This window comes from Sugiyamaella lignohabitans, chromosome D, assembly GCF_001640025.1.
Source record: "Sugiyamaella lignohabitans strain CBS 10342 chromosome D, complete sequence".
Taxonomy (NCBI): Eukaryota; Fungi; Ascomycota; class Dipodascomycetes; order Dipodascales; family Trichomonascaceae; genus Sugiyamaella; species Sugiyamaella lignohabitans.
This window is the reverse complement of record NC_031673.1, coordinates 1,828,774-1,844,401: the sequence shown is the minus strand read 5'-3', so window position 1 is coordinate 1,844,401 and position 15,628 is coordinate 1,828,774. Positions and strand designations below refer to the sequence as shown.

At 42.0% G+C, this 15,628-nt stretch overlaps 4 protein-coding genes across 4 annotated transcripts; 3 read left to right on the top strand and 1 right to left on the bottom strand.

The window, feature by feature from the left end:
- Nucleotides 1–976: 976 nt before the first annotated feature.
- ERG5 (C-22 sterol desaturase) lies at nucleotides 977–2,554 on the bottom strand (the record flags this gene model as incomplete). The annotated part of the gene is made up of 1 exon (XM_018882323.1): nucleotides 977–2,554. One exon carries the CDS (start codon nucleotides 2,552–2,554, stop codon nucleotides 977–979), a length of 1,578 nt encoding a protein of 525 aa, XP_018736712.1.
- A 1,369-nt stretch (nucleotides 2,555–3,923) lies between these two features.
- Nucleotides 3,924–5,456, top strand: AWJ20_5195 (uncharacterized protein; the record flags this gene model as incomplete). The annotated part of the gene is made up of 1 exon (XM_018882322.1): nucleotides 3,924–5,456. The coding sequence occupies one exon, from the start codon at nucleotides 3,924–3,926 to the stop codon at nucleotides 5,454–5,456; it is 1,533 nt and encodes a 510-aa protein (XP_018736711.1).
- Nucleotides 5,457–6,334: 878 nt separating this feature from the next.
- On the top strand, nucleotides 6,335–10,714 carry YPK9 (Ypk9p; the record flags this gene model as incomplete). Its single annotated transcript, XM_018882321.1, has 1 exon — nucleotides 6,335–10,714. One exon carries the CDS (start codon nucleotides 6,335–6,337, stop codon nucleotides 10,712–10,714), a length of 4,380 nt encoding a protein of 1,459 aa, XP_018736710.1.
- A 916-nt stretch (nucleotides 10,715–11,630) lies between these two features.
- Nucleotides 11,631–12,359, top strand: AWJ20_5193 (uncharacterized protein; the record flags this gene model as incomplete). Its single annotated transcript, XM_018882320.1, has 1 exon — nucleotides 11,631–12,359. The coding sequence occupies one exon, from the start codon at nucleotides 11,631–11,633 to the stop codon at nucleotides 12,357–12,359; it is 729 nt and encodes a 242-aa protein (XP_018736709.1).
- Between the last annotated feature and the right edge of the window lie 3,269 nt (nucleotides 12,360–15,628).

Here is a 15,628-nt window from a genome sequence, read left to right as displayed (position 1 = left end):
TCAATTGGCGGGTGCTAATATGAGGCGCATTTGAATGTAGAGCTTTGACAAGCTCTTCCATGAGCAGATTCCGAATAAATTTTATATTCCGATTGTCCAGATCTTTCATGGTGACCGGCCCCGCCTATCAGTCAAACGATCTTCCAGTGTTCGGTGAGAATTTCTCTTTCTTAATAATGATTATGTCTCTCTTAAAATCCAATAAAGTTTAAATCTAGTAACTCTTCCGGATGTAGTAATGCACTTGAGGGTCATATCTTGTGATGTGCGGCATCCGGTGGACTCCTCGATCCGACTTCCGTGGCTTATTACCCCACTGTTAGTTGGCTTTTAGTACGTTCCCCCAATCAGTCTAGCTTATTGTCCCATGACACGCCTTCTCCGAACGCCATTCATCCAGCATTAAAAAAGTTGTGTCTGATTACCGCTGACCCTTTTTACATTCTGAACTTACTTTAAATCCTGCTGCTCACCTGCTCTCGCGTTTGTCGATCCTGTTATCTTATCTCACAGGATGGACCTGCTTCCTGCAATGCTAACTCCGAGGGTCTGGATTTGCCTCCGGCGGCTGGGGCTCTGCCCCAGACCCCGTGGCTCCTCTCGCTTCGCTCGAGTCGTGCGTAGAGACTCTGGCATTGTTGGGCTTCGGGGAGAATCGCTTGCGGTTGGTGTTATTTTTTGTTTTTTTTTTTTGTGTACATTGGCTGCTGCCAGCGCTTGGGAACTAATTTTTGGTTTCACTTGTAGATAAGCTTCGAAACCTTATTTGTGTATCATAATTCTTCAAATACAACATTGTTACATTGCAGTTCTGTTCAATGGTATGTAATTCAAATGTAAATAAAAAAAATGTCAGTTGCTTCGAGTGAGGATCAATGGATTCAGCACGAGTTGGTATGATAAATATTAAAAAACATGATATAATTTATTTATAAGTCTGACATTTACTTTTCTATTGACATTTCACATTTGGGGGCTAGCCGTGGACTGCAGGTTTATAGTTGTCAAGGGCTTCTGACAGGATCGCTTCGTTTCGTGGCTTGAAAATGACCTTGTAATCATATGGCAGCGAACCAAGAGCACCGTAATCCTTGACGCCTGTAAGAGGATCCACGTTGATATTATCGTGTTTTAATATCTCGTAAGAAGAAATCAGTCTCATGAAGAACAAGTACAGCTCGCGGTTGCCGAGAAGTGACCCTGCACACATACGTGAACCTGTTCCGTAGGAGAACATGCTGAGGCCTGGGTTTTCAAGGAATCGTTCTGGTCGGAATTCTTCTGGCTTGTCATACAACTGGGGGTCATAATTACATGCCCAAGTATTCATGAAGAACGTTGTGCCCTTAGGAACCTTCTTTCCATCAAGCATGAATGGCGAAGATGTGGTTCTGGGAAGAGATAGACGTAGAGGGGTGAAATATCTTAGAGTTTCACGAACAAATGCTGTTACATAAGCGCACTTCTGGTCCTCAGATGGATCACAAAATGGCTCATTTTCGGGAAACATATCTCGAATAGCCATATAGGCCTTTTCTTGAATATCAGGACGAGTCGCAAGTAATGCGATTCCCCATACGATAGTCACAATCACAGTATCCAAACCAGCATTGATCATAGTAACACTAAGAGACATCAGCTCTTCTGAGCTGAGTTTGGCTTCGGGATCCAAAAGAACATTGGCCTGAATACAAGGTTTGTATGTCTTGTTGGCAATCTTCTCATCTAACTCTTTGTTTAGTTTAGTAAGATAAACATCTCTTCTTTGACGGGTCTCAGCAGCAAGCTTGGAATCTTTGCTAAAAGGATTGAGTCTGTAGAACGGCACATAGTCTTGTAAATTGGCGGTGACACTTCTGAATGAAGAGACATGATCTTCAACCTCAATGATCTCATTGAATAGTGGATCATCGATACTGCTGATACGAGTACCCCAATTTAATGTGAGACTCAAGTTCAAACTGAGCCTTCTGACAATAGGAAGAGGGTTAAGTGCAACTTTTCCTGCCTTTCCTCGAACAAAAACATCTCTGATAAACTCCTCAGTCTCAAGGTCAATATGAGGGACATACGATTGAACAGCAGGCTTATTCAATGCTGAAGCAGCAGCCTTCCGACGTCTCTTGAGAGACTCATCCATGGGTGAGCTACCAATGGTAAACCCTGCAGTAGATGAAACAATTCTATGGAAAGTATAAGTCATTGGACGTGAATTAGTACTTCTTGAATTACTAAGAAAGATTTCCTTAGCCTTGGACGCCGAGTTGACAATCAAAATGGGGTTGTTTCCAAGTTGGACTTGGTAGACATCGCCATATTTAGAACCCCATTGCTTATACTGTTCAGCAGGGTTGCTTCCTGTTTGTAGAATATTTCCATAGATAGGATGACCAACAGGGCCTGAGAAAGAGGGGATCCGGAGATTATACCGATATACTTCATTTGCCAGTATATAAATGGCAAATATCAGTATAGGAGCAAGAACGATACAGATTATAGGGTTCTGCTCGATGATTTGTATAAGTTGAGGGGTAGCAGATGAAAGAATAGCCATAATGATTTAGTCTAATGGTTCATTAAAACATTTCAGCTCAGTTGGCAAAAAGCCCGGCTATATATAGTCGGATTTGCTTACTACCATGTGTTAAATTCAACGTCACTAGACCAATATTTCGTAGTTCCGCTGCTATCTTTTCCTATTCAATGATGATAAGGTCCGCTGGCGGGGTGCAGATAACGCCTAGATCTGCAAAAGATAGCGACAGATAACTTCCTGTTTAGGCGCGGAAATAAAGTGCGGACCTTAAGGTACCGGGTATTTCGGAAATAATCGTCAGCGAATATTGGATTCCAGTGATTGCCATACCAGGTCATACAAAAATGTCTAGACATGGCAGATGCCAAATAGAGAATCGGAATTAAAATGCCGCTGGCATTTTATAGTGTTCTCGAAGTGCGGTGACATGAAAAAAATACGGCCCCGAGAATAGGACCGATCCTTAACATCAACTTGCAAGACCGGTATACTGATGTCGATTCCTCTACATCAATTCCCTGCAAATCTCAATAATTGGATTGAATCTCATTTGCCGTATCGATATGCAGGGGTACGCCTCGGACCCCTACGGCCCATCTTTTACCCCACAAAATCCTGAGACATCAATATACTGCATTATTTCGATTTTTAAGGTTTACCTCATAACATAGCTTCTTTGTCCCTTATCGTAAAAATATGCTAGGGACGATATCTACTACAACAGACTGGCTTATTGATAAACCAGTTAAGGAGAACGTACGATGTAAACGGGACAAATATGTGTTTCGAGCATGGTAAGTGGCCTGTATCTGTGGTCATGATCTAAAACCCATGCTCTCGTCTAACTAATACTAGTTTCGGATGTAAACGGAGAAAAATAAGATGTAATGGCAAGTCCCCGTGCGAACGATGTGATAACTTAGGATTACAGTGCACCTATCCGCCGGCAGATCAGCCTCGACGGCGAAGGAGACGGAAGAAGCTTAATGTACTGGGAGACTCTAAAGCTGGTTCTAGTGCTGTCTCAGCGAGTTCCGTCAGTTCTAAGGAAGTTCCAGTAATAGAGAGCTTGGTAGACTTGTCAGAAACTATTCAAAAAGACTTGCCAGAGAAACAGTTGGAAATTGAGAGTGAGCCTCCAGGTACACCTGAAAGGCCTGAATGCGAACACAGTAGCAAGACAAAGTCTTCAAGTCGTGAGGAACAAAATAGCCTCTTCCAAAAAGTGTCTAAGAAGTCTCAACATACCGTTACAGACTTTGATGAGGAGTTGGAAGTCAGTCACAGCAGTTATGAAGAAAGCACTTTAGATGATGGTGACTTGACCCTAGCAGAAAGTGTGGCTGATAGCTTGGTCACGAACTTGACTGATGACTTGTCTAGTACCATGCCTGAGGTCATAGAACATGTACACAATGTAAATGAGCCCTTTACAGCCCTATCACCTGAGGCTCTACCATTGCTCTCGGATATAGGGACAACTCTTGAAAAATTGTTAGAAGGAACTGATGAAATGGACGTGGCTGCAGATTTATATAATTCAGTATCCCCAAGTATTCGATATAAATTTCAGCAACGTCATCTATACGGTCTAACATATGCTCAAGCTCTGAGGCTCATAGAAGCTTATGAATGTGAGGTGAATTGTATGTACCCCATGTTCCCAATGGGAAACTTGGAATCCAAGTTCCACAACATTTATGAGCAATACTGCATAAATAAAACACTCACTGCCAAGGAAGAAGATGATTTTGCTGATATCAAGATTGCTATTGCTATTGGCTCTTCGATATCTGGTATCTCTCCAGGAAGTGGCCAAAGGCTTTACCAAGATTTTATGGCCAGGATTGAAGGAAGATTACTTTCAAGAGCAGCAGATCTTAATACCGTGGTATCTTTGCTCATGGTACATTCTTATCAATTTCTCAGCGATCTTGGGTCGCTTGCATACAGATCCCTGGAATTTGCCAGTGTCTTAGCACTGGAACTAGGGTTACACAAGACTCAGAAACTGGAACGCTTGTTTCTTGACTTCGAATCTCGAGAACGCGGAAGAGTTGTGTTCTGGTGTCTATATGTTTTGGATAGACTACAGTCAATATATTGCAAGCGACCGTATATCTTGAATGATGTACATATTGACCAAAAATATCCTCAATGTTTTGACAATCAAGGTAATGGCACGAGCATGGACTCTGTTCAAGAAGCCTCGTCTGACGATGATCTGTTCCGTTCCATGTATCTGAACTATATGATTCGCTACAGTAAGCTATCTGGTGAACTGATTAGTGCGCTTGAACAGAATCAGCCGGATTCGTTTGGCAATATTCAGCACTTGATATTCTTAATGGAGCGATGGAGGACAACATTACCCCCAGAGCTGAACGTTCACGCCGAAGACAATGAGGATCTCGTACATAAAGACCAACAAACTCCAATTGGATCACGAAAGTTGAGATATGTTGCTGATCTACGGCCAAGCTTAATCCTACTCCATGTGTATCAGTCCTGTGATATCAAGAACTATATTCATCCAGCAATGAATACGTCCTGTGAATGCATACGAGAGCTTGGACGACTCTATTTTAACACTGACCGTTATTCATCATGCGAAACTCAGTATAACCATGTGCTTGTGGCTGCTCTAGAAGTGCTTTATACTTCGCTAACGTGGGCTCCACAGTATGCCAAAAGTTGCATGCCAGAGATCAAACTTGCCCTCAAGATTATTAGCTTAATTATGAAAAGTTCCAATAGTCATCGTCGTGAAGGTAGTATTTGGCAGCTCCTCATGACATTCTCTCTAAAGTTCGGCCTCTACTCGCCATTCGGTGCAGCAAAACTCTGCGACTCAACGAATGCTTCTTCTCGGGAATTCCTAATTACAAACCTCATCTCTGAACTGGGTGATTTTACGTAATTGTTTCGCTAAAATAATTTATACGGGCGTTAGACAATAGATTATATGAAATTGTTTATAACGGGTTAATATTATTGGTCTGAATTCCCAAATTAATTTATACTGATGTTAGAATATAGAATATATGAAAAAATATGATAATGGGTTAATATTTTTGCAATCTGAGATCCAATCCGGAACCCGTCACCTGGACTTCGTTTCTAGATAAGATGGTATTGTCGATCGCTGCATCAGACCTTATCTACACGCCGATCAACACATGGACACAATTGTTTTTTTCTTTTGGTAGTGTTCCCGTTGGTTTTTTATATTCAAGAAATTAATATAATTATCGTATTGTATTAGCATCTATACTCTCGGTGAGTTATGAACCTTCGGCGAATTTCTATGTGGATGATGAGACTGAAGTGTGGATTTTCTGCTAGCACTCCGCTGGCCTTTCATCTAACATTCTTGAAAACATATTTTACCTATTTTTTCTTCCTTTAACCCCATCATACTTTTTTTTAATTAGGTATATGATACCCTTTAAGTTGAATCCCTTCAATTACCTTTTATATATTTATAGTTCCGTGTTTCAGTCAGCCAGCCGTCATAGTCATGTGATATACTGCGGCTGAAAATTTTAAATATGGGCTTAAACCGTTAACAATTCAATCTTATCGAGACCGTAGAATTGAACATCGATTTGCGACTCGAGGTACCCAGCTATTGAGAGAGGGAAATCCTATCGAAAAGGTTCAACTTCTGACCGGTATATGACAGGTCTATATTTTAGATTACCAATATAGCCTAATACGTAAGTACAAGGGGAATTTTAAGGAAGCTGTTTGGATCGGACTAACATTTTATCAGCTAGCTTCTATGAATGCTTAGCGATGGCAATCCCCAATACCCGTCACGAGGAACCTTCAGAGGATGAGCGGACTACCAGGTTTAGTCGGGTCCGCAGAAGTCTTAACGGGCGACGTAGTGTTGACGGTCTAGCTCGAGGTGCCACTGAGAATTCAACTGGTAACAATGATCTGGACGACTCACAGTATGTCGAACCTGCTTCGACAGAGATGTATTCTGGTCCTGCTTCTGAATCAGTTCCATCTTCATATTCCTCTTTTCATATGTTTGATCATGCTAATAGTGGCGGAAGAAGACTGTCAAGATCACGTTCTGCTCATCGGAATTCTGAATATGCTCGCAACAGTTTTTCGAGAAACAGCTTTGCAGAAGACATTGGTAGGTCCCTTTCCCAGTCACAAAATAGCCAGTCCCAGTTATCTTCATCTGTCATAAGTGTTGAAAGTCTCAACCAGCAAGCCCAAAACAGTTACTTGAAAAGAGATCGATCAGAGTCGCGTTCTAGTTTCCGATTTTTTTCTTGGGATGAGATCGAACATGCTCAGGGTGCCACGACTGCTGGTGATGACATCGATCCAGTGGCATATGATTCATTATCGGAAGATATTGCTCAACTAATAGGCAGTGAAGACGATATTGATGGGGAAGAAAGAGGAAGGGAGGGCAATGTTGCTTTATCGCCTATCCTGCATCATGGCCACCATCATCGTAAGAAGTCAGGTGCTGACGATGATCAAATTGATTCTGATGCTCATTCTCAGAGAGGGCATATCTCACGTCGTCGTTCTTCGCATTTTTATGAGGATGTTGGTGCCGATGAGCCCCTGCTAGTCACGGAATCGTTGGACGGAAGAGAACAAAAAGAAGCTGCTGATCATATTGTCTATACTAATTCTGAGCGTCTATTTCAGAGATACTACATTACAGAAGAGGACCTAGTGATTGGATTTGCTGGTTTTAAAACATCTCGCATACGTAGTTTTTTCTACGCAATTCTTTCCATTGGTACCCTCGGTATAGCATACTTGATTTTACGGTGGTTCCCTCGATTACGGATTCAGTGTATTGGAAAGCCCTGTGCACTAGGACAGTGTGACTGGGTTGTGGTTGAGAATCAATGGGGTGAGTTGACTATTGTTAATGTCAACCACCAGCGTTACGACCAAAGACTTTCCACTATTTTCAGGACAGATTCAGAAAAATCTGAGCTTGCTGCTAATGATAGCGACAGTAGCACCGTAGATGCATCAGATGATAATGTTGTTGTATTTGAAGACGAAGAAGACTATTATGTTGATAGCGATCCACTTGTGCCTTCGTTAAGATGGATCGAGTATAGATATATCAAGTTCATCTATCACCCATTCAAGGACATTTACTTGACAAATAATAACTGGATAGATCCTAATTGGAACGATGTTGAATCTGTTTCTGAAGGTTTAGACTCGGATGTGCAGACAGATCGTAGCCTTGTTTTTGGTGACAATTTAATTGACATCAAGGAGAAAACAACCACTCAACTGTTGGTGGACGAGGTGTTGCATCCTTTTTACGTCTTCCAAGTATTCTCAATGATATTGTGGGCTTTTGATGAGTACTATTATTATGCATCTTGTATCTTTTTCATTTCAGTTATTTCGGTCGGAAACACTCTGATTGAAACTAAGCAAGCTTTGGCAAGATTGAGAAATATTTCTAAATTTGTCTGCGACGTTCGTGTTTTGAGAAGTGGTTTTTGGACCACCATACCATCTTCAGAGCTAGTTCCAGGCGATGTTTATGAGGTTTCAGATCCAACTATCTCGTCTTTACCATGCGACTCCATTCTGCTGTCTGGTGATTGTATTGTCAATGAGAGTATGCTGACTGGAGAGTCGGTTCCAGTATCTAAGGTTCCGATTACTGATAGCTCCTTGCAAGGGATGGTTGCTGGTAACAGTCCAAATGGTGGAGATGATCTCGCCAAGCATTATCTATATAGCGGAACCAAGATTATCCGTGTTAGACGGCCAAAGCGCCCTCGTCAGCAAGCTCAAGGCGAGGATTATGATGTGGCACTTGCAGTGGTTATTCGTACAGGTTTTTCTACTACCAAGGGCTCCTTAGTGAGATCCATGTTGTTTCCAAAACCTAGTGGATTTAAATTTTACGAGGACTCTTTTAAATATATTGGTGTCATGGCAATGATTGCTTGTGTTGGATTCATTGTCTGTACAGTGAACTTTATTCGCATGAACCTGCCTACCCACTTGATTGTTTTTAGAGCTCTCGACATGATTACTATTGTGGTCCCTCCTGCCCTACCTGCCACCCTGACTATTGGAACTAACATTTCCCTGGCAAGACTGAGGCAAAAGTCCATTTTCTGTATTTCGCCAAATCGTGTGAATGTGGGTGGAAAGTTGGATGTCGTGTGTTTTGATAAAACTGGTACATTGACAGAAGACGGTTTAGACGTGCTAGGTATCCACTTGCTTGCAAAAGAAAAATTCAGCCCTCTTTATTCTAGTCTTGCTAGTAGTCAGGGTCCTGAGTCGCTAGAAATGACCAATGCTCTAACCACATGTCATTCTCTTCGGTCTGTTGATGATGAATTGATTGGAGACCCATTGGATGCAAAAATGTTTGACTTTTCGGGATGGCAATTCAAAGAAGAAGAAGGACATGGTGCTCATAGTCGAGTTTCCATTTCTCCTGATGGCAAGACTGTCCTAACAGCATTGAAGACGTTTGAGTTTATCTCCCAACTTCGTAGAATGAGCGTTCTAGCTAAAAGACAAGATGGTTCATTATCCATATATTGCAAGGGTGCTCCTGAAGTTATGGATCAAGTCTGTGATAGAGACAGTTTCCCTGTTGATTACCAGGAACTTCTTCATCAATACACACATAGAGGGTATCGAGTGATTGCAGTTGCTGGTAAGAAGATTCGCATTGAAGATGATTCTAACATTGATGTTGCAACGGCAGATATTGTGGCCAATCTCCGACGTGAAGACGCAGAGCGAGAATTACAATTCATTGGTTTTATTATTTTCGAGAACAAACTGAAGCCTACGACTGCTCGAGTTATTCAAAAGCTTGAAGAAGCCAAGATTCGTACTATTATGTGTACTGGTGATAATGTTTTGACCGCTATTAGTGTTGCTCGGGAATGTTACATGATCCCTGATAAGACAGTTGTTTTCGCGCCTCACTTTGTTGAACAAACACAATCAGAAGAATACAGTACTCTTCCTATACAGGAAGAAGTGACCTTGAGATGGGAAAGCATTGATGATCCAACTATTGTTTTGAACGCACAAATGAGACCACTAGATCAGACTATGCGAAACTATTCGCTTGCGGTTACTGGTGATGTCTTTAGATATATTGTGAAGAATGGTAGTGATGAGCAGCTGGAACAGATGCTTATCAAGGGCAGTATTTTCGCACGTATGTCGCCTGATGAAAAGCATGAATTGGTGGAGAGGTTACAACAAATTGGATACACCACTGGTTTCTGTGGTGATGGTGCTAATGACTGTGGTGCTTTAAAGGCAGCTGATGTGGGTATTTCATTGTCTGAAGCAGAAGCTAGTGTTGCAGCTCCTTTCACCTCGCGAAAGTTTGAAATTGACTGTGTATTGGATGTTATTGGAGAAGGACGTTGTGCTCTAGCTACCAGTTTTTCGTGCTTCAAGTACATGAGTTTGTATAGTGCAATCCAGTTTGTCTCTGTCAGCATTTTATATGGTTTTGGATCTAATCTAGGCGATTTCCAGTTTTTGTGGATCGACTTGTTCCTTATTTTGCCTATTGCAATTTTCATGGCTTGGTCTAAGCCTTTCCCAGTTCTAAGCCGAAAGCGTCCCACTGCCAACCTTGTCTCTCGTAAGGTTCTTGTACCTCTTGTGGGCGAAATTGTGATCCTTGCCACTTTTCAAATAATCATTTGGATGTTTGCCCGTGATCAACCCTGGTACATTCCTCCTAAGATTGGTGGTGAAGATTCTGAAGTTGCAAGTACTGATAATACTGCCCTGTTCATGACGTCGTGCTTCCAATACATTTTCACTGCTATAGTCTTATCAGTTGGTCCTCCTTACCGCGAGCCTTTGTACAAGAACTACCCATTCCTTATTACTGTTGGGGTGGCTGTAGCACTGTCGATATCCCTACTTTTTGTTGATCCCGACGGATGGTTTGGCAACCTCATGACATTGTCATATACTCCTCTTTCGTTCAAAGGAATTCTTGTAGCATTTGCTACTGTCAATTTCCTTGCCTCTTGGATTGCCGATCGTGCAATTTTCCCAGTTATTGCTAGATGTCTAATGAACCTTCGCAAGTCTTTTGGTTATGTCAAAACTCGCAAGAGATATAAGGTTCTTAATGACCAGCTAAAGGAACCTATCGTATAATTTCGAGTTCCTATACCTAAAGGGACATTACCTTGTTTGTGTATCTGTAGAATAGATAATTGATCATTTTTAAAGAAATCTCAAGCTAGGCAGAATTTATCGGCAAGAGATGGCTAAATTGGCAATATCATTAGTGGTCGGTCAGTTAATTGCTAAACTTTTTAGGACTATTGAGCATGGGCATAAACCGAAAAATAGAATCCATTGGACAGGGGCTGAGCCCTAGCTTCCGATGATCAAATCCAACTTTATGTTATATCAATTGACAGTAGAAAAAACATCATAAATTATCATCTAACATGCAGGAATAAAATATATACATTCTAATGGCTCTCGTGACCAGTAGCATGTTCCTCGTGTGCATGTCCTCCATGTTCCCAGGGCTTTCTCCACCCAACCAGAACAGGACCCTCCTACTGTGTGTTAGATTCAACATTCCAGCGCCAAGTAATATAGCAGAAACAGATTCCTCCGAAATTAAAAGTTTCACTTAATTCAACTTACCTCTCTTAATCTGTAGAAAACCCAGAACCACATGGTAGCACCAAGGGCCTTGGCAATGAATCTGTGAGGTCCAGAAACCTTAGGAAACGCTAATGGCGATCCAGCAGCTGAGTATTTTGCGTGTCCAGCCATGATTCTTTTTGTGATTTTGCTTCTACGGTCTCGACTTCTGGCTTCGGTCTCGATAGTGTGGTGGTGAAGTCTCCATTCGCGAACAATTTCATTGGCTGCATGTCACAGTAAAAAACAGCCGTACATCTAGGTCACGTGAGTGAGGTCTGGGCTAGGACACGCCAAATCTGGAGGGAAGTGAATTTTTCAGAATCCACGCTGGGGATAGCATTTAGGAGTGTTGTACGTTGTTCAAAGCCGTCGTTCCAACATCTCATAAAAGAAAGTAGAACATAACAAAATGGAAAACACACTAGGAAGCAAGCCTACTCAAAGACCAGAGGCTATCGAGACCATTCTCGAGTCTCTTGAAAGATACAACAGTGAATCAATTCCTGTACTTGAGGCATATGTTACCAAACAAGCCAGCGAAGGATTCAATGATATTGCCGCTAATCTGGCTCTTCTCAAGCACTATCAATTCAGCGTTCGTGCTGCCAAAGATGATATTATTTTGAGCGTGCTATCTATGGCTCTTGTCAAGTTCTACACTTCAGATTTCACTAGCGCCTTACATCTGCTGCCATCATTCGTGTTGACTTTGGAAAATCCTCCTAATGACTCTTTGGCTCAACAAACACAAAAATTATATCATCTCTACACATTATTGGACTCTGCTAGATACACTGAGTTCTGGTCAACTTTCGAAAGTGATGACAGCTATGCTGATATTGTTGCTGATGTTTCTGGATTCGAAGATGAGCTGCGACTTTCTATTGCCAAGACTGTAGAGGTCTCATCAAAGCAAATCGCTGTTCCTGTGTTCCAAGACTGGAGTAATCTGTCTGAATCCAAGTTCACTAAGTGGATTGAAGATACTCTCCACTGGGTCATCAAGGACAAGTCTGTTATTGTTCCTGTCAACAAAGACAATGATCCTAAGGTGACCATCACCACTGAAAACATCCGCTTTGACCAGCTTTCCAGAATTATCAAGAGAGCTTATGAATTGGAACAGCCTGTAAACTAATAGATCTGGTTTATACGTTAACGTTTTGTAATGCTGCAGTTATGTTTCCAGCAGCTGGGCTCCGCCCAGGGCTCCTATAATGAGAACCTCCTGTTAATGAGAACGGGAACTAAACATGACTGCTGTAGCTGTAACTGTTATCGAACAAGAGCTGCAGGTCGAAGTTAAACCTCGGGCCGCCGGAGGCACGCACCGAAGATTTATATTGTGTAGTAAAGTAGATTCCTTCATTTCTTATAAAAAAAATTGTCCATACTGAGCAAAAAGTAGGAAAACAAAAAAACCAAGAGTAGGGAATCCAAGAGACAGGTTAAATCACCAGTTATAGCAGCATGCTAATTAGCTACCTTCTTGTCCTGTGTAGCTAAGTGGTTGACTGGTTGCTGGCGGTGATACTGGTGAAGCTGCTGGGCAGCAAGATCAGGATTTGGCACTGGCATGTGAGGAATTACCGGAGGGTAATTAGTGCTAGTGACAAAGGGGTGACCAGGATATAGAGGATGCTGTTGGTGAGGGAGTACAGGCTGTTGTGGTGCAACTGGTTGTTGAGGGGGAAGACCATTGTTCACAAGAGGAGGAACCCCATATGGAGAAAACATCTGAGGAGGAATGGGTGCTCCGTAAGCCATGGGTGGGATTACTCCTGGACCAGGCTGTACAGATGCGTATTGAGAATATTGAAATGGGGGAGGGATATTTGAGGGCATAATGCTTGAAGCAGGTTGTGGGAAGTGAGGAACATTCATGCCAGGAATACTTTGTCGTCTCTGTGCCAAATGAAGCTGCTGTTGAACTGGAGAACCAATTGGAGAGCCCAATGGTTGGACATTGGACACTTCAGCGACAGTTCCATTAGGGCTAGTTCTTGCTATATTTGCAGAATTGTTCTCATGAACAGTTGGTGGAGAATGTTGTTGAAGTTGTTGAAGCTTCTTCTGTTCACGTTCTTGTTTATCAGCCATCATAAACTGTTCTAGCATAGAAGTAGGAGGTGGAGCTGATGATGCCACTGACTTCATCTTGAAATTGGGTCGTGGAAGGGCCGATGGAGCAGGGGAAGAATGGAAACTAGAGCCAGCAAACACGGTAGAAGTTATTGAAGAACCATTGTTGGGATGATGTTGCTGGTTAGGAGGCGAACTTGACACCTTACCAGAGTTGTTACCAGAGTTGTTAGGCTTGGATTTCTGAGGGGGGAGAGTGGTAGTAAAACTACTACTGTTACTGGTAGAACTGGAAACAGTAGCGCCACTGGATTTCGAGCGACGATTCTTTTTCTGGTTGCCATTAAGAGTTCCTCCCTCGCCAAATAAATCAGGATATAAAATCTTCTTCAAATCATCAGCAGAGTCGCCATTGTTAGATGGAGTTGAGGGGTTTGAAGGAGCCGAGGAAGCGTCAACAGGGGTCTTGCTACGAGCCGACCGGTTGGCATTGTTGTTATTGGAAGATTTCTTACTTGTATTCCCTTCCCTGTTGTCCTTGGAGTCTTTCGGCTCCTTGTTTTCCTTGGTCTTCTTAGACTTAGAGTTTGTACCGTTACCACTAGGAGTGGGTGAGGTACGCGCTGAGTCCAAAGGACTGGAATGCGAATTGGGGCCAGAAGTAGCAGGAGCTCCAGAGGAGCTATTGGCATGGGGCTTGCTATTCTTCTTCTTTCCATTGCCAGCATTGTTGGAGTTGGAAGATGATGAAGAGTTGGTAGTGCCATTCTTGTGGGAGTCATTGCCCTTATGGTGAGATTTCTTAGACCCCTGGTTTTCCTGCTTGTTCTGTTTCGCTTGCTTCTTTTCCAAAGCTGATTTGACTATAGCTGGGTTGGTGATGATAGTCCCAGTAGAAGTTCCACTGTTGGGGGTAATTGTTGATACTGACATGATTTCGTTCCGAATGATAAATAATCCACTTGATAAAACAGATGATAAAAGAAAACAATAATAATAGTAATAGTGATCGTAATAAATAATCCACAAAAAAAAAAGAATATTGGGTAATATTCTATCTCACTCTTTTAGTTGAATATTTGAGGAGATGATAGGTGGATAATAAAAAAAGTGCGACCTGATCCAATGCTAATGGTTAGGTTAGAATATTAGGTGCAAATATGTTGAGGATCTGTTGTATCAGAGATATAACTCAAAGTCAGTTGTCGTCCTATCCAAAGTGTGAGATGGGAATTGATTGGGGATTTCTAGAGGATGGAATGAAAACACAGATTGTTGAAGTACTGTTGGTTGTTCTGATGTATATGATGGATATAATAAGGAAGCTGGATGAGATCCAAACTGTGCCTGTGGCCCTGGTTTATGTGGGTGTTGTATCAGGTCTGAAAAAACTTCAGGAAATGACTGTAGGGCTTGTGGCAGCCTCTTCGATGATAATAAAAACTTGTGCTCAGCTTGATCAGCAAATATTAGCGATTCCTTTGGATAATGTAAATGTTGCAATTGTTGTTGTTGGTATGAGGAATGCCACTTGCTCTTCATGCTATGAGACACAGAAGTAAGTAAACGAATAGATGTTTCTCTAAGAATACTCGATCGTAATGATGAACCGAGATATCAAGTACCAACGTTAATACAACGAGACTACAGGAATCAATATACCAAAAGAATAAAGGCTGGTAGGCTTTGATTTGGTGCTTCGATTGGAGCTTTGATTCGATTGCTGGCTGGCCTGTGATTCAAAAACGGTGATAACGACTGCCAAATAGACTTTATCCAAAACTCTCTTATATAACGCAACACAAACGACTCGGTTGCTGCCTGCTACCCTGTAATACCAAACTTTGATAATAGACTCTGTGATTCGGGAACAAGTATAACGATGGAGTAAAACGTTATATCACCACTGCAACAGTCAAAGAAGTAGATAGTTGCTCGTTGATTCCAGACAGGTTGTAAATTATGTAACGATAATTCTGTTCAAATAAAACTGTTTGAACTAGCTTGAATACGATAACAAAAACCGAAATTCGAAAATCGAGAATCGAGAATAAACTATTGCTTGAAGTCCAGTGTAACCTATACGAGTGTATATATACAACATTGCAACCAACCTCTTCTACTGTGAAGTCATAAGGGCCATCGCCAGCCGTGCACATGTCCGCCTCTCCACATTAGCCAATTAACCAGCCTCTCGCCAGATGCACCTGGAAACCTAATCGCTCATCAGACCGAACAGGCGTCACGTGTTTAATCATAGCAATTCTCGCTGGATGAGATTTCTTCTTATCTCTTCTCTTCTCTCCTCTCACGGTTCTTTTGACT